At 34.7% G+C, this 20,117-nt stretch overlaps 1 protein-coding gene across 4 annotated transcripts in view; it reads right to left on the bottom strand.

The window, feature by feature from the left end:
* LOC131146193 (structural maintenance of chromosomes flexible hinge domain-containing protein GMI1) overlaps window positions 1–20,117 on the bottom strand; it is an 88,151-nt gene that overhangs the window by 7,709 nt on the left and 60,325 nt on the right. For all 4 annotated transcript variants that reach the window (XM_058095587.1, XM_058095589.1, XM_058095591.1 and 1 more), the window contains exons 26-29: window positions 16,485–16,662; window positions 16,261–16,369; window positions 16,012–16,106; window positions 13,074–13,172 (exon numbers count right to left, since the gene is read on the bottom strand). In XM_058095587.1, coding sequence (XP_057951570.1) covers window positions 13,074–13,172; window positions 16,012–16,106; window positions 16,261–16,369; window positions 16,485–16,662 — 481 coding nt within the window. The remainder of the gene's footprint in view (window positions 1–13,073; window positions 13,173–16,011; window positions 16,107–16,260; window positions 16,370–16,484; window positions 16,663–20,117) is intronic.

Below are 20,117 nucleotides of genomic sequence, written 5' to 3'. Positions count from 1 at the left end.
CACTTACTTTGTAGGGCTAAGGTTCCAGGGAAGATTCGGGATTTTGTTTGGACCATGAACCTGGAAAAAATTAACATGAATGATATGCTTCAGAGGAGAAGATCCTATGTGGCTCAGTCCTGATATGTGCTCTTCTCTCTGGCAGGGGAAGAGTGGGTGGCTCCAGGAAAGGTGAAAGACTTGCTTTCAGTTAATTTCAGGGGTTTTGGAAAGAATAGGAATGGCAGAGCTCTATGATGTGCAGCTGTTCTTTCTATCCTTTGGACCATGTGGATTGAAAGGAAAACTAGGATTTTCAGAGGTTGATCTACCTGCTCACGAATTTCATGGGATAGGGCAATTTTCATTGCCAACTTGTGGCTGCATTCTTTGGGTTTCTTCAAGGGTCTTACGCTGTCTGACCTTACTAGAGATTTTCATTGCCACCTTGTGGCTGCACTCTTTTGATGGAATTTTGGATTGCATTTTGTTTTTTTTTTTCTTTCTTTGGTATTTTTTGTTGTTTTTTGGTTTTTCCAGCTTTTCTAATTGGTTGAGAGGACTCCTTGTCCTCCAATCATGTACTCCATTTATCAGGTTTGATAAATTTGTCTTATTTTTCTATTATAACAATTTCACCTATTGTTATTAGATAGAAGAAAAAAATTTTGGGCACCGGTGGGGGTGACTTGTCAAACCTTTTCTATATAACCTCAAGGTTTGAGCTTCCCCCATTCTTATTAAATAAAGTTATAATTGTTCCCACTGCCCCAAGGGGGGACCTGTCAAAAACCCTTTTTATATAACCTTAAAAGGTTCAGTCTTCCCTCTTTCTTATGAAATAAAGCTATAATTGTTCCCACTGCCCTCAAGTCTCTTCTAATTTATATTTTTGTTGAAACTTCTGATATAGTACACACTTCACCCCTACAAGGCACAAATTCTGCATTTGGTTCATTGCAACTAGTGGCATCACTGCATATAAAGAATCTGTCATGTATATAATCTATTGGGGATGTGGCTCATATTATGAGTGGAACGCATGAACCGGAAGAAAGCACCGTGAAGCAAGAATCAAGAGAGAGATGCAGGTTGCAACCATGAAAGGCAAACTATCGAAAGTTTGGGGGTAACCATCGACGGTTTCACTTGCAGACGTCATGGATTTTCGAATCCGAAATCAGTAGAATGGGCTAATCGGAGGGATTTCCTCCGAGGGATTGCTACAGAAGTGTTTAAGATCAACCATAGGTCTTCTATACACATTAGATTGTTATATAATGATTATTATGTAACCCTAGATGAGATTAAACTTGTAAGCTTCATTGTTCATACTGAAAACAATCGCTGCTCCCGTGGACGTAGGCAAATTGCAAAACCACGTATATTCTTGTGTTTTGGTTATTGCTTTCATTGATTCTCATTGTTGAGTGGTCGCTTGTTTAGTATAGTTCATCATCGAGTGCTTGCTTGCTTGTTCCATTGATTGTTTCATGAGAGTTCGTGTGAGGTCTTCCGTTGTGCACACTCGGCACCAACAATTGGTTTTTGAGGGCTGATTGTTGAGTATAACAATTGGTATCAAACCCGGGTGATTGTTGGTGTGGTGAACAACAATTGGTATCAGAGCTATTGGTCCTCAATGATTGGGATTTCTATTGCAAGGTTCGAGGTTGGTAAGTTCGATAGAACGGGGAACTTCGGGCTTTGGCAGAGGAGGGTGAAGGACTTGCTGGTGCAGCAAGGGATGGTGAAGGGTCTATCCGGAAAGAAGCCTGAAAGCATGGAAGACGCGAGTTGGAAGGAGCTAGAAGCGAAAATTGTGTCCACTACCAAATTATATCTGGCCAATGACATGTTGTATCACGTCATGGATGAGGACTCGCCGGCAGCGGTTTGGCTGAAATTGGAGCGCTGGTACATGTCCAAGTCATTGACGAACAAGTTGTATTTTAAGAAAAAGTTATATTGGCTTAAGATAGCAGAGGGTTCGGACTTGACTTAGCACATCAACACATTTTAATCAGATCATTAGTGATCTAGGGCGAGTTGATGTGAAATTTGAGGAAGAGGACAAAGCATTGATGCTGCTGAATTCCCTGCCTACGTTGCCTACATACGAGAATCTGGTTACGATGCTAATTTGGGGGAAAGAAACCCTGGAGTTGGAGGACATCATGAGTGCATTGCTGGGGTTCTATCAGAGGAAGAAGGCCAGCAATGAGAGTTCACATGGTGAACAGCTCGCGGTGAAGAGTAATCAAGATTGTGGGAGTGGCAAGTCCTGGAGTGGATCAAGTGGTAAGGGTGTGAGATGTATGATTGCTTAACTCTTGTTGTGTAATCAGTTCCAATGAGGTCTCCACTGGACTTAAAAAAAAACAGATTTGACACTAGTGTTAGTCAGCAAAAGTTTTGCAAAATTTTATTCTCTAATTTTTTTTGGTGTCATTTTATTTTCAAACTCAAATTATTTTCTCATTTTTTATTTTTTAAGATAAAATAAGCAAATTAAACCGCCAACTTGACCCTATCAAATAGAGTGGAAAATTGACTCAAATTGAACCCAACTATATCATTAACGATTCAACTTTTAATTGACCTTTAATCAAACGGACAAGTATGGATGGTAAGATTTTTTATCACAACCAGATCCATGAACACCCCTACTCTTAGTAACACATGGTACACAAGGCTCCAATGCCATCATGATATAAAGAGGACAAGATGTATGCAGTCTCACCTCCCTCCTTGGAGGGACTGATTTCATGATTAGGACCTCAGGCCTTTAGATTTGGATGTACATCACACCATTGAGTCGAGGCTGCTCTCCTGTCCCACATATAATCTTTTACTGAATGAACTTGACTCCTTTTTTGGAGTAACCATGCTTCATTAATGGCATAAAGTAGCTGAATTTTAAAAATTATAACCCTTTATTCATTAGTTAATTTCTAAGCATAACAAATCCGACTTCATATTAACTATCACACAAATCTCTAGGGAGCAATATAAAATGAATTTTCTGCTAGACCATTTAACAAAAAATATGAAACAAAAATATATGTCTGTTATAAAAGAAGCAAGAAATAAATAGAAAAATAAATAGAGATGAAACAGAAATTTTACGTGGTTTGGATATACCTACTCCACAGGTGGATGGTATAAAAAACTTCACTATCTCGGGCAGAATTACCAGATGATTTGGGACCGAACTTGTACAAAATATCACTTCTCTCTTTATCTCTTGTACAAAAAGTCTCTCTTCACTTTATCTCTCATATTCTCTTAACTTCTCTATATATCTACTTACATGGAAACATCAAATGTGTATGTCCCAAATTAGAAGGGGAGGGTGCCCTTTTATAGGGCAATATGGATAGCTAAATATTTATTGGGGTGGAAAAACCAAAGTGGTAGAAGATGGGGTGACATACACATTTTTCATGACACTCCCCCTTGGATGTCACCCATATATATTAACTCTTATGAAGATCTTTAAGATATCTCATTAAGATGAGATGAACCAAATTCTTGAATGTTGTAGGAGGCAAAGCTTTGATGAACAAATATACTAGATTATCACTTGATCGGATCTGCTGAATATCTATATAACCATTCTTCTGGAGTTCATGTGTATAAAAGATTTGGAGAGATGTGCTTTATTCTGTTACCCTTTATGTATCCTCCTTTAGTTGAGTCATACATGCAGCATTGTCTTCATATAAAACTGTTGGAATATCCTTGATTGATTAAAGACCACAATTTGCTCGGACATGAGAAATCATTAATCTGAGTCACGCATTCTCTACTAGTTTCATGGATAGCTAGTATTTCAGAATGATTTGAAGGATGTTATTATAATTGTCTGCTTTACTGATTTCCAAGATATAGTAATTTTTTCGTAAAGAAATATATATCCAGTTTGAGATTTAGTATTGTGAGGATTCAGAATGATTTGAAGGATGTTATTATAATTGTCTGCTTTACTGATTTCCAAGATATAGTAATTTTTTCGTAAAGAAATATATATCCAGTTTGAGATTTAGTATTGTGAGGATTAGATAGATATCCAGCATCTGCATATCCTACTAGTTGAGATTTGAAATCAAATGAGTAGAATAGACCCAAATCAGATTTACCTCTCAAATAGTACAGAATGTGCTTAATTCCATTTCAATGTTGCTTTCCATTCTAATGTCGCCGAGTAGGAGCAGAGTCATATCTTACTAGTAAATTTACAGCAAATACAATGTCGGGTCTTGTATAATTGGCTAGATACATTAGAGAGTCGATAACACTTAAATATGGTACTTCCGGACCAAGTAATTCCTCCCCCTCATCATGAGGTCGAAATGGATCCTTCTTAACGTCAAGTGATCGCACCATCATTGGAGATCCCAAAGGATGAATTTTGTTCATATAGAATTGCCTTAATACCTTTTCGATATATTTAAATTGATGAACAAAAATTTCGCCATTTACATGTTCAATCTGTAAGCCAAGACAATATTTTGTCTTTCCTAAATCTTTTACCTCAATTTTTGCTATTAAATAATTAGCAGCTTTAGTAAGCTCTTCAGGAGTTCCAACTAAATTCAAATCATTAACATAAACAAAAATGACAGCAAATCTGGATTTTGATCTTTTAATAAAAACGCATGGACAAATTGGATAATTTATGAATCCCTCTTTCACAAGGTACTCACTTAATCAATTGTACCACATGCGTCCAGATTGCTTTAATCCATATAAAGAACGTTGGAGTTTTATTGAATATAAATTTCTGGGTTTTGCTTCAGGTAATTTAAATCTTTCAGGAATTTTTATATAAATTTCATTATCCAATTATCCATATAGGTATGCTGTTACTACGTCCATAAGACGCATGCTCAATTGTTCAGTGATTACTAGCCTAATTAAGAATCTGAAAGTGATTCCATTTATTACGGGAGAATATGTTTCCTCATAATCAATTTCGGGTTTCCGCGAGAAACCTTGTGCCACAAGCCTTGCTTTATATCGAGTAACTTCATTATTTTCAATTCGCTTGCACACAAATACCCATTTGTATCCAACGAGTTGAACATCTTCTGGTATCTGGACTATAGGTCTAAAAACTTCTCTTTTTTGATAAAGAGTTTAATTCTGATGTGATAGTTTCTTTCCATTTTGGCCAATCACTTCAATATTGACATTCATTTGCATATTTAGGTTCAGGATCCTCATTACTTCTAATAATGTTAGTAGCTACAGCATATGCAAATTTGTTGTTGACAATAACTTTATTTCTATCCCATATTTCTCCTGTGTAATGAATTGAGATCTCATTATTATTTTTTGGTACTTGTCCCTTTTTAAGGGATGTATCTTTAGAAGTTTTCTCTTCAGGAGATTCCTCTTCAGGAGGTTCCACAATAGAGATTTCATTTTCAAGAGAAATGGGTTTGTGAATGTCGAATGGATTATCCACCTCTGTAACCTCTTCTAGAGTGTTTACAGATTTCAATTTTCTCCTTCTGGGTGTTTTATCTTTTGCACCAATAGGCCTTCCACGCTTAATTTGCAATTTAGGTTCATTAGCCAATTACTGTCCTTCAGGGACATCAATACGCGTTGGAATATTTGTAGCAGATATATGAGATTTTAATATGACCTTGGTATTTGCAAAAGAATCTGGTAATTGATTTGCAACCCCTTGTAAATGTATAATCTTTTGAACTTCAAGTTCACTTTGATTTGTGCGAGAATCTAAATGAGATAAACTCATGGCATACCATGTGATTTCATGTTGTGCTTCAGGCACTAATTTTACTACCCTTAATGTAGGGAATACTGCTTCATCAGAATGACAATATTGAAATCGTGCTTTAAACAAATCACCTGTTAAAAGTTTAAGATATCTAATAATAGAAGGGGAATCAAAACCAACATAGATACCAAGCTTATGTTGAGGACCCATTTTAGTTCTTTGAGGAGGGGCAATAGGAACATAAACTGCACAACCAAAAGTTCTCAAATAAGAAATATCAGGTTGTTGCTCAGAAACTAATTGCATGGGTGAAAGATTATTGTAAGCAGTTGGCCTTGTACAAACTAAACATGTAATGTGAAGAATAGCATATCCCCAAACAGATAAAGACAATTTGGTTCTCATAATCATAGGTCTAGCAATGAATTGAAGTCTCTTAATAAAAGATTCAGCTAAACCATTTTGTGTATGGGTATAAGCAATAGGATGTTCAACATCTATTCCAAGTGACATGCAATAGTTATCAAAATTTTGTGTTAGCCTAACAAGACTTACGACTCTTATTTTGATGATAACAAATCAAGGTAAATTTGATATGCTTTCAAGTTGATATGTTTCAGGAATCAAAACTTAGATAGCTCAATGGAAATATGCAAACAAGAGGTTCAAACTAAAAGGATATTAAAGCTCAAAGATTTACATATTTTATGAAAGCTTGAAGGATTGAAGCTCAAAGTTTGTTTAAAGCTCAAAGAAAGGACTCAAAGCAAAAGAAAAGTACAAAGACTCCAAGAGCTGAAAGATTTAGAGTCATTAAGAGAGTCTTGATGTAAGTACTTCAAGTAAGACTCGATATAAAATGGTTGAAGTTCTTCAGGACAAGATAAAATCTAAGAAACCATTTTCTTGAAGACCTTGAAATATGATTTCTAAAATTATAAATTATGAAGGTCACAAATGAGAAGAGTTTTCAAAGTCAAAATTCAAAAAAAAAAAGAAAAAAGAAAAAACAAAGTTTTTCCAAAGCCAGGCGCCTGCTCAAACCTTCCAGGCGACTGCCCATTTAATGTCTTTTTTAAGAATTGGTAGACAAAAAGGTGCTAGGCGCCTGCTAGGTGCTTTCCAGGCGACTGCCTAGTCATCCCAAGCGCTTGCCTGTGTTTTGACAGGTGACTGCCAATGTTCTGACTTTTGATTTTGAACTGAGACAGGCAGCTACCATGTTGTGCTAGGCGATTGCCACTCAAAGAATTTTTTTTAATTACCAACGGGAAGCTTTTTAAATTTGATTCTAGGGCTTCAAATCTTTTGCAAAGTTGACCAAACACTCCAAGTCAACTTGGGGAGCAAGGAAAACTCCATAAATAGCCCCCAAGACATGAACTTTTCATTGACCTAGAAACATCTTTAGTAGTCTAAGACTCTCACGTGCTTTCAACTCTCAAAAGCATTTTTGCCAACATCTTGCTACACATTCTACTGAGTTCTTGTTGATTCTCACACCGAAATTGTGCTTTCAAAGTCTGAACCTTTCAATAAAAGGAAGATTAATTCGGTGATAAAATTTTATTGAGCTTCAATTACTTTGTATTGAATTACTTTGAAGTATATAGTGCTGATTGGTGCACTAACCTACTCTATTTGAGAGTGTCTCTTGTACACAAGTTTTCTTCTTTTGTTTCTTGTCTTGTAGACGATTCAGGGCTGTTGGATCGTTGTTACCAAGCATAGGGTTTTGTTTGGAGAGGTATCTCTGCCTGTAAAAGAGGGAAGTGTAAAAGGTTTGTTCCGTCCGGAAAGGAACAGGTATAGTGAAATCCTTAGGTGGTTTGCCTAAGGCGAGGACGTAGGCTAAGGATAAGCCGAACCTCGTAAAAACCTTGGCCTCCTTCTCTTTCCCTTACTCTCTTTTATATTTCAGCAAATATATTGACTGCGTGGATAATTTAAATTTCCTAATCATAAGAACTACGTGGTTTGGATTTTAAATAAGCTAAAGTTTAATTTGTTTTTTTAGGACTTGCCGAAACCGAAAGGGAGTACGTTGGTTGATCAATAATTTGCGAAAACCATAAGGGGGTACATTAATTGGTCAACACCCCAAAACCTATTAACTGAAGGTTTATTTGAAATCTGAAATTTGGAAAGAGTGTGAATATTATATTGTTTATCATATAGAAAGACCAAATTCATTCTTCACAGGGCTACATACAACCAAGCAGAGAATTGCCAAAAGAATTATATAGTATATCTTGATTGAACACATTGCGGTTGTTTGAAGTTTTTGTTTAACTTGTGGTTTGCGGATTGAATAAAAAAACTTAAGTTAAAAGGGAATTTAAAAGAAATTTTAATAACCCAATTCACCCCCTCTTGGGACTTTACCTTAGTTTTCAGTTTGGGATGTAAATTCACCAGCATTATCCAAACGAATTGATTTAATTGGATAATAGGGAAAAAGAACTTGTAATCTAATCAGTTGAGAAAGAAGTCTAGCAAATGCAATATTACGAGTAGAAAGTAGAGAAACATGTAACCATCTAGCATATGCATAAATTAAAACCATAAAATATCTAAATGGTCTAGATGGTGGATATATTGGTCCGCATATATCACCATGAATTCTCTGTAAGAAACTGAGAGATTCAAGACTTACTTTTAAAACAGATGGTTTAACAATTAATTTCCCTTGAGAGCAAGCAATACACATGAAATCATTTGATAAAATAATCTTCTGGTTTTTTAGTGGATGACCATGTGAATTCTTACATCTCTCGGATGTCCAAGACGATCATGCCAAAGCATAAATAACTTTGGGTTATTGCACTTTTGGTGCAAGATATTATATGATTCAACTGCTTTAATTTTTGTATAATACAATTCAGAAGATAAAGTTGACAGTTTTTCTAAAATTTGTTTCTACCTAGAAACAATATAAGTCATATAAAAAAGTTATTTACTACCTTCATTTGTATTTTCAATGTGATCCATTGAGTTTTAAATCTTTAAAGCTTAACATATTTCTTCTGGATCTACTGGAATATAAAGCTTCATCAATTTGTAATAAAATACCATTGGGTAATTTTATATTAGTTACTTCAGAGCCTTCAAACAAAATATTGTATTAACATTTGTTGAAGATATATTCAAGTAATGGAAATGTTTCCTATCTCGAAGAAATGTCAGCTAAACAAACTACTTCCAAAGACCTGTTAAATGTAAAAACATGGTAAAAAGGTGGAGTAAGTGACCAAACCGTCGACGGTTTCCTCCGGATCAGCATGCTTATAAATAAGAGTTAACTCATTTTTTTAGGGAAACTCTCTCTCTCTCTCTCTCTCTCTCTCTCTCTCTCTCTCGGGTTTTGGACTCTCTCTCTCTTTCTCTCACTCTCTTCAATTTCTCTCCAATTCTCAACTAAATTGAAGGATAAACACTGTTTCTAGGTCCTAACTCCGAGCCTTGATGTTTTAACCAGAGTGGATTCGTTGTTTGAGCATCGTAGTCACCACTCGAGGGATAAGGCAAAGGGAACAGATTATGTCAGTTATTTTTGGAGTTAACTGATTAAAATGAAACATGCGATTACAGGAATGTTATATATGATTTTCTAAATAATTTGGCATATGAAAATGATGATTTTGGGGTTTATTATATATATATATATATATATATATATATGTGTGTGTGTGTGTGTGTGTGTGTGTGTATTTGGGAAAACTAAAGTGAGTAAGGGTAATCATCTCCTTTTTCCTATAAAATCTATATAATGAGTTAAATAAAATTATGGAGATGATCATACCCCTATTTTCAACAAAGTATATTTTTCCCGGGCAGTTTATTATATTATGAATTATCACTCAAATCATGTGCCTATGGTAGTTTTAGTACTCTAGTAATGTTTTGGAGTTTTAAATGGTTTCCGCTGCTTGTATGATAGTTGTGGTATCAAAGATCTATTTAAAATAACACTCTGGACCCCAGTTGCGGGTTCAGGACTCAACTATTAGGTGTTGACTTATTTGTGGTCACAGAGACGGGAATCTTAGCGGTACGTAGATAGGTACAGAGCACGATTTTATGAGGATTACCAATAAACTTGGGACAGGGCCACTATGTGGGTGGCCTCCGGCTCTTTCTAGAGTTGGGTAAACATTTCAATGATTTCCAAAGGAGGTTGTGATAAGTATGAGTTAGCAAATTCCGAAGAGAAAATTTTTATAAGAAGGGGAGGATGTAGAGACCCGGATAATAATAATAATAATAATAAAAAAATGGAAATTTGGTTTGGTACAGGACCAAACCGTCGACGGTTTCGTCCGGGCCAGCATGCTTATAAATAAGAGTTAGCTCTCTCTCTCTCTTTCTCTCTCTCAATTTTTATGAGGGGAGGATGTAGAGACCCGCAAAATAATAATAATAATAATAATAATAAAATGAAAATTTGATTTGGTACAGGACCAAACCGTTGACGGTTTTGTAAGCTCAGGAAAAACCGTCGATCGTTTTGAATTACCGAGGCCCGTTAAATGTAAAAATGCGGTAAAAAGGTGGGGTAAATGACCAAACCGTCAGCGGTTTTAGGAAAACTGTCGAGTTAGCTCTCTTTCTCTCTAAACACCATTTCTAGGTACTAGCTCCGAGCCTCGGCGTTTTAACCGGAGTAGATTCGTCATTTGGGCATCGTAGGTGTTAGAACAGAAGAGTAGAAAAAAACAGAGAAAAAAAAAATACTGAAAAAAATGTCTTTTTAATTTACTGACTTGATGAAGAAATTACATATATAAAAAAACTACAATGCTGCAACACTTTTTACTTACTACTTAAAATGATTGGGATAAGGCCACTATTTATAGGGCAGAGTACATGGGGAATAGATGGGAAATTTTAATATTCTAGGAACTTAACAACTCATTGAATAAACCAAGAAACAAGGCAAAGAATATGACAAGTTCCTAGACTAAATAACTCACTCCTATGCTATTAATGGATGACAGTTGTATTCCACTTTGGAAAACTGAACAGAACTTTGAATAAGAATCACAGTGGCTGCAACTTGCTGACTGAACAATTTTATTGTGGAATATTCTGCTGACTGTAAGCTGAGTTGTCTGCTGATTTTTCAACTAAATAACTGAATTAACTAACTTCAGTAGGTTCACAACTTTCTCACAGTAGGCACCACTCCAGGAATAAGGTAAGAGGAATAGATTATGTCAGTTATTTTTGGAGTTAACCGATTAAAATGAAACATGTGATTACAGGAAAATTATATATGATTTTCTGAATAATTGGGCATATGAAAATGATGATTTTGGGGTTTATTTTATATATATATATATATATATATATATATATATATATATATCTGTGTGTGTTTGCATTTGGGAAAACTAAAGTAAGGGTAATCATCTCATTTTTCCTATAAAATCTATATAATGAGTTAAATAAAATTATGGAGATGATAATACCCCTGTTTTCAGCAAAGTATATTTTTTTCGAGTAGTTTATTATATTATGAATTATCACTCAAATCATGTGGCTATGGTAGTTTTAGTATTTTGGTAATGTTTTAGAGTTTTAAATGGTTTCTGTTGCTTGTATGATAGTTGTGGTATCAGAGATTTATTTAAAATAACACTCTGGACCCCAGTTGTGGGTTCAGGGTGTTACATTTCTGGTAGTCAAATCTATTTTAAAATTTTTCCATTGGATAAGTGGGTCTTTAACAGTGAAGTATTCAGTCTTTAATTCTTCATCTAAATGATGACGAAAGAAGATTATAACTTTTGCACGATACTGCAAAGATGCAGTATTTCCATCTAAAATAATGTTTCCCAAGTTCATTGCATTTAGATGGATATCATAATCAAGAATCCATGATAAATAATTGTTGCCTTTGATATCACGGGAAACAAATTCAACTTTGATTAGGTTCGACATCTAAATGAATTAACAATAATAAGGCAATTTAGAAAACAAAATGTAAAAATTGAAATAAAACTGAGATCATAATATAATATCAATTCCATCCTTCTGGGGTACTTAAATATGTTTTTTTAGTAACATTATTTTATTTTTTTCTCAATTTGTACTTTTCAGGAGTATGATTGCAATTTACAATATTAAATTGAGTAATAGTTTACCGTCTCTTCCGAAGGTTAAATATACTACCTCATTTAGAGGATAAACAGTTCACCTCTTTAGAAGGCCGATTTGAATATCTCTTCGGGAGGTTAACTATGTAAATGAGGGATTAAATATATTACCTCTTTGGGAGGTCTATCTCTTCTGGAGATTATATATATATATATATATATATATATATGAAAAATTTAAATATATAATCTCATCAAAAAGTCTATCTCTTTGGGAGATTTAAATATATATAGCCTTTTCAGGAGGACTATCTTACCATCTCTTCTGGAAATTGGTACTCTTTAAACTTTAAAAGATATATTCTCTTCTGGAGAATATTATATTCTTGTGAAGTAAAACTTACAAGAAATAAATAAATTAAATAAGAATTAAAGAAATAACTCAATTGGTTAGAGTCTCATGTTGATAACGTGTTATAAAAGATGCAAGAAATAAATAGAAAAATAAAGAGGCGAGACGAAAATTTTATGTGGTTCGGATATACCTACTCCATGGGCAGATGGAATCAAAAACTTCACCATCTCGGGCGAAATTACAAGAGGATTTGGGACTAAACTTGTACAAAATATCACTTCTGTTTTTATCCCTTGTACAAAATGTCTCTCTTCACTTTATCTCTCCTATTCTCTTATCCTCACTATATATCTACTTACATGGAAGCATCAAATGTGTGTATCCCAAATGAGAAGGGGAGGGTGCCCTTTTATAGGGCAATATGGATAGCTAAGCATTTATTGGGGTGGAAAAAGCGAAGTGGTGGAAGATGGGGCAACATACACATTTTTCATAACAATGTCATCTTATTTTTTTCATTCAAAGTTTTTCCAGTTCCTCTTTATTGAGAGGGATATATGTGTGTATCGTGAAGTCTCCAGACCTGAGCATCTCCTAGGCTTCAGCACTTCACATGCCTTGCCCCTATGTTTCGTTCATGAATTTGAGGCTCGTTGCTACTCATTGTTGTAACATTTTTTTTTTCATTTCCGCAAAATTTGTGTGCCTAGTCCAGTAGATTTATCCATTATTTCACCCCAATTCCCAATAGCAGCATCGCTATGAAAGCCATTATATTTTTTTGTGAAAGGTTTCTTGACTATATTTTGTAAAACAAAACTGTTCCAAAAGAAATAAGAAAAGCATAATGACACGATAGTAGAAGAGAAGTGAGAACGTAGCACCTCACCTTTCGCTTTGGACCTCTTTTATCTTCAAAACAAAATCCATCCACCTCAAATAGAACTTCCAAGCCTTCTTTTACATGATTACCATACATATCAAACATCTGCAGAGCATGCATGGACAAAATATTGAGCAAGTGCAATGAAAAATAAGCATTTGAGATCACATGCATTAAGAGGAAATAAAATAAGATGAGAAAAACAACCCAAAAAAAATTGTATATGATTCTAGCATGAAATTAATTTATCTGTGACTGGCAAATGTGATAACAATTATAAACACAATTTCATGAAAGATAACCATTTAATGAGACACTGGATATAGTGAGAGGGGTTCAGAAAAGGGTCATCACAATTTGCACTGCAACAAGACTATAAACTGCAAATCATTCCAGAAAAATGATGTGCCATACAAGTTGTCAAATAAACTATATCATGTATTAATATTTTCTCATCCAAACAATCTCTTTACAAGCACCACAAGACAAAGTCACATTCTAATATTTGCTATGTCAAAAAAAAGAGAAAAAGGAGAGGAAATCTCATCTAATTTCCACCTATGAAGTGGAATATTGGAGAAACAATCCCATGCATCGAACGATGACTACATCAACGTCTGTCCAAACAGCCAAATCTAATCAAGTTGATGGTTATGTCAATTGCAAATTAAACGATGACTAGATGATGCAGGATGCTCGGCAAATATACCACAATTATATTTTAGGGCTAGTTGTTTTTTGTTGGAATAGGGCATGCATTCTTGGGAAAAGGCAAAATTGAAAAGCAGGCAAACTTTAATTAACACATTTTCACAGAGATTTCTGATATATTAAAGAAGAAAATACGAGGATGAGATAGGTCTATGCAACTGCACCAAGAGCTTCCTAGCACTAACAATTATGTGAAAATGCAATTAGACACTACAGGAAGGAATAAAGCTGAAATTTCTTCCTTTATTGATTTTTTTTATCAAACAAACAAGTCAACAAAATTAGTAAAATAGTCTTGGACTCATGTATGATGCTAGACTCACTAAAAATCAGCCCAAACTTATCTACTTAGGCCCCAAAAAAATAAAAGTTTAACATATTAAGACTAATAATACAGGCATAATACCAAATTAACAAAATTCCTGCTAACACAAAGGCATACCAAAAAAGCTTTACTTTTTGCATCAGTTCTAGCTGCAAATCATACTAGATAACAATATTGGTCATGAAAAATGCATGGCCCATATTGGCAATTGCGTGTTACGTGCTCCGCCAAATCCCAAAACAGAAGTGGCGCAGAACATGCTTCCTCTTAAAGAGCAGGTAATGACTGTCTGAAACAGAGAATGCCTTGTCACAAGCAGTTACCATAGGAGGATCAATATACACTAATGTATATTAAAACGAGGAATAAAAATCTGTAAAAAATGAGATAAACAAAGGACCACTATCAAGTCATTATGAAAAGGCTACAGCTCCATACTAATTTGTATGTAATAAGTAGGGCAGGCCCATCCCCTAGCATCCCAGTTGGGATATGGGTTGTTTTACCCACCAAGTTGTCAATGAAAAGAGAAACGACCAGTATTTATGCTGGGCTACCCAATCCAGATCACACAAAGTGCATTAGTTTTAGTATATATATACTTGTTTAGTGTTAGATGTGTGTGTGTGTGTGTTTTCTTTTAATATATATTCACCTGACAGTATGCCATTCTCTTTTATTTACATATTCACCTGAGGGTGACATTTTCCTTATCAAAGTCTTAAAATTTTGATTTCGAATCAAATTTCGAAGCTCCAAAAGTACAAAAATTTCAACCGAAAATTTGATTTCAATGTCAATTTCAATTTTATTTTTTAAAAATAATGGAAATCAGTAGTTTAGCATGGAATTCTATTATGAAGCTTTAGAAATGATTAATAGACATAATAATGTAAGTTTTAGGACTCTACTATATTACAAGTAAATACATCTAATACTGTGTATGAGGTAGAGAAATTATAATATAATATGTAAGATAATGTACATTAAACATATTTAGTGAATTAGTTAGTTAATACAAATGAAATTCATAAATCATTTAAATATTATTTATTATACAAATAATGATAATTTAGACATGAATGGTTGAATAAAATGTTGTTGTAAGTTTATTTTTTTCATATAATTTCAAAAGTACTTGTAATAATCTTTTGTTTCGATAAAAATAAATAAAATAAATTAAGAGAGAAATTTCACTTCACTACTAAATCTCTCATTTGAATTTCGAGGAAATTTCATTGCTTAGTTCAAATTTCAACAAGTTTCGCTAAAATTTCGAGATTTCAATAAATTTTGGATGATTCATTGAGATTTCCATAGAAATTATGCAAGACATAAATCGACCGCCATTTCAATTTCGAGGGTGACAAAAATTGGAAATTTCGACTAAAATTTCGACCATTTCATGGAAATTTAAGACCATGTTCCTTATAAAACGTCAAAGATAGCAAGGTCACATCTCCTTAAATTTCTACGAAAGCCAATGCACAAAGTTGGCCCCCACCAGGCAAGGCAATCATCCAAATGTAGCAATCAAGTGAAAAAAAACCCACATACATGGATATCTTGAGAGAAATGCCAATTCAATAGAATTCAATAGAATACATGAAAAGATCTTCAATTTTGGTGATAAATAATAACCTCGACATTGCTAACAGAGAAACACTACAATAGACACATGCATATAATCTAATATTCTTTTCATAGAGAAATGTGTATGATAATTACTAAATTGGTCTATTTGGACATTTCTGCAAAAAAATAGCACATGAAATTACAATACCCAAAGCAAGATTCTCAGGAAGTGTATAAATAATAGAAACTATATAGCATCTCCTCAAATTAACAACCACAAAAGCTTGTAATAAAATTTTGGTAAATGAAAATTATGACAAGGCCTCAAGATACCTCAAATATAAAATCCTTAACAACACATCTAGGAAGCAACTGGTTCTCCACTTTGGCTGGTTGGACTGCAACACGTCGTAAAGGTCCAGGAGTAACTGACAAAAAAGCAAAATCAAGAATCCACATAACGAAAAGAAACATAGGGTTCCTAGAAAGACGGTGAAATCAATTTCTTGTACAATAACCTTATGTGCAGAAGCTTTAATAAAGATTCATGATGATCAAAGAACAAGAAACAAATGAATATACCATGACATGGAATGCAAATTGAGAACAACTCATCTTGTGTACAAATAACTAAATTAGCTCCATAATCTGGCCGAATCTTGTCCAAATCACTGCTTTCAATTAGAACATTCTACAGAATTTCAAAGACTCAAGTGAGAAATTATTGTAAATAAGGCAAGTGGATGCAATGACCGCAAGAAGGGAATCAAGATTCAAGAGAAAGAAAATTAATATTTAAATCATACCTTAACTAAGAGCAACAACCTATCAGATGAAAGGCAAAAATTCATTTTGTTTACATTGGCAGGCTTATCGCATTTCAAATCAATTTTGACAATCAAATTTGGAATGGATCTGAATGGAATCCGATTGCCATATACATCATTGCATGTAATTGAGAATGGTGGAAAGCATGAACCAACCCTGTTATTAAGATATCAATAATCAAGAATTGTCAGTTTACTCATAATTGTGGATTTATTTATTTATTTTAAATTTTTTTAAAAAAAAAAAACTATTGAAGATGGAGATGAACAGTTGAAATAAAAAACAAAGAGCATTCTCTTTCATTTATGCCTTGAATGAAAAGACTAAATTACACTCCAGAAAATATGATGAGACTCAAACTATAACCCATTCAAATTTTCAGAGTTGAAAGGGAATATTCCAAGTAAATGTGCCCACATTCTTAAAAGGGACTTTGAGGAGAAGTCGCCCACGTACAGAAAAGCTATATAACGGTGAGAAGCCACAAAAATTACCAAAAAAAAAAATAGAGAAGGCATAAAATTTTAACAACATACACTATGGAGTCAAATATACATAGTAGCTAGTCACTTCCTTTTCCAATGAATTTTCCTTTCCTTTGAAAGCTTTAGAAGGTATAAGAACCTGTGGGGAGAGGGAGAGGGAGAGGGTGAGGGAGAGGGAGAGGGGTAGCCACCTTCATTATAGCTGCAAAGATGAAGTTTTTTTGGAGGATATATGAAAGTTTGGAATAGAAAAAAAAAAATGAAAATAATAAAAGATGAAGTTTTTTTGAAGGATATATGAAGGTTTCAGGATAAATAAAAAATAATGAAGAAGAATTTCATCAATACCTAGCCATTTCCCTTACTGTACTCAACAAGAGTTGTTGCCTGCCTAATTTAGTAAGACAATATAGTGTTGACTCTTCAATTTCACATAGGAAATAGTTATTTACATCTTCAATACTATGTCTAACAAAATAACATACTTCATATGCTTCTTCCATAATACATCTAGAGTGAAGATATCAAAGGCTTTAACCATCTGTATAGCATACTACAGCTAACACTTATGAAAACAGAATGGAATTTATGTATTTCTTGAATTATTTTGTACAGACCAATTTACAATATTTATAATACAATCGGAAGATCTAAATATGAAAATAATCTCCTAAACAAATCTCTCTCAATAATATACAATATATACTTCCCTAAATTACTCCAAGATATACGAAGATACTCAAGATTTCTACACTCCCCCTCAAGTTGAATCATAGATATTGATCATATCTAACTTGCAAATGAAATCATCAAAGCTCTGGCAAGCTAGCCCTTTAGTAAAGATGTCTGCAGTTTGTTCCTTAGTAGGTACATAAGTCAAACAGATGGCTCCTTCTTCAACCTTCTCTTTGATAAAATGTTGGTCCACTTCTACACACTTAGTCCTATCATGCTGAACTGGATTGAGAGAGATACTAATGGCTGGTTTGTTGTCACAATAGAGTTTGATAGGGCATTTCACCGAGATTTGTAAATCTTCCAAGAGTTTTTGTAACCACAGTCCTTCACATATCTCTTGAGCAACTGCCCTGAATTCAGGTTCAGCACTGCTTCAAGCCACTACATTCTGTTTTTTGCTCCTCCAAGTTACCAAATTTCCCTATACAAAGGTGCAATATCCAGTGGTAGACCTTCTATCTTCCACAGATCCTGCCCAATCTGCATCTGTGAAAATTTCTACTTCCTTACTTTCACATTTCTTGAAGAAGAGTCCTTTGCCCGGAGAACCCTTGAGGTACCTAAGGATCTTATGCATAGCATCTAGGTGAATCTTCTTCAGTGAATGCATGTGTTGACTTACCACACTTACCGCAAATGCAATTTCGGGTCTGGTATGCGATAGGTAAATTAGTTTACCAACCAATCTTTGATACCTCTCCTTTTCAACTGGTATTCCGCAGTCTTCGACCCTCTTTACTGCTTCAATCGGGGTTTCACTAGGTTTGCATCCAAGTATACCAGTTTCGGTTAGGAGATCAAGGATATACTTTCGCTGAGAGACTTTGATACCCTTTTTTGATCTAGTAACTTCCATTCCCAAGAAGTACCACATTTATCCCATGTCTTTAACTTCAAACTCAACAGCTACGACTTTCTTTAATCTTTCCATCTACACTGTATCATCTCCAGTTAGGATTATATCATCAACATACACTATCAGAATTGTTTTCTTATCACTTTTAAATTGTTGGAAGAACATAGTGTGATCTGATTGCCCTTGTTGATATCCTTGATTCTTTATCACTTTCGTAAATCTGTCGAACCATGCTCTGGGAGATTGCTTGAGTCCATGCAAGGACTTCTTGAGTTTACATACTTTGTTTTCTTCACCTTTCTTACTGAAACTTAGCGGTATCGTCATGTAGACTTCTTCTTCTAACTCGCCATTTAGAAATGCATTCTTAATGTCGAGTTGCTGTAGTGGCCAATCTAAGCTAGCTGCTAAGGACAGGAGGACCTGAACTGTATTCGATTTTGCCACCGATGCAAATGTCTCTATATAGTCAATGCCATAGGTCTATGTAAACCCTTTTGCAATGAGTCCGACTTTATATCATTCAACTATCCCATCAACTCTATACTTCATTGTGAAGACCCATTTACAACCAACTGGCTTCTTCCCTCTCAACAAATTCATAACGTCCCAAGTTTCATTCTTTTCTAGAGCCCACATTTCCTCCATGACAACTTCCCTCCATTTAGGAATCTCCAAGGCTTCCTGGATATTCTTTGGAATTTTTATCCTGTCAAGGCTAGAAGTAAAAGCACGATATTCGGTAGACAAGCTTTTATAAGACATGTATTTTGACCAGAGATATTGAGTACATTACCTGGTTTGTTTTCTGACTGCAATGCGTAAATTGATGTCATCAGGTACAGGCTTATCAGAAGGGAGCTCATGACCATCTATTACCTGATCGGGATTGGGCGTGGACTCATGGTTGCTCGGAGCTATCACCAGTTCCAACTCTCTTGGTGCCTCAGGCATGAGATTCTCCCTATTCTTTGTGTTTGGCTTTCTTGAGTAAACAAGTATTTCTGTGTTGTTTTGTTTTTCTGCATCTCCCCCTGAGATTAAGTGATCTTTTGTACATGACAGGTCAAGAAATGATGCAATGGTAGACTCAGTGTATGACACAGATTCATCAACAGAAAATTCAAAGAACCGATCTTCACTCCATTTCTCCCCTTGAAAAGAGGGCATAGGGAAGTAAGGAGCTGTTTCAAAGGACGTGACATCAAGGCTAACAAACAATTTTTTTTGTGACAGGATCATAACATTTGTAACCTTTCTGAGTAGGAGAGTAACCAATAAAAACACATTTAAAGGCACGAGGTTCCAATTTATCCCGATTGTGAGTATGAACATGAACAAATGCAGTACATCCAAAGATTTTTAGAGAGAGATTGGAGTGGAGCCGAGTGTTGGGAAACCATTCCCGGAGTTTCTGGAGAGGAGTGGCAAAAGAAAGAACTCGACTAGGCATTCAATTAATGAGATGTGTAGCTATTAAAATGGCATCGCTGCAAAAATATATTTTCATATTTGTAGTGAACATCAATGCC

The sequence above is a fragment of the Malania oleifera genome, chromosome 13 (assembly GCF_029873635.1).
Source record: "Malania oleifera isolate guangnan ecotype guangnan chromosome 13, ASM2987363v1, whole genome shotgun sequence".
NCBI lineage: Eukaryota > Viridiplantae > Streptophyta > Magnoliopsida > Santalales > Ximeniaceae > Malania > Malania oleifera.
This window is presented reverse-complemented; position numbering and strand designations above follow the sequence as displayed.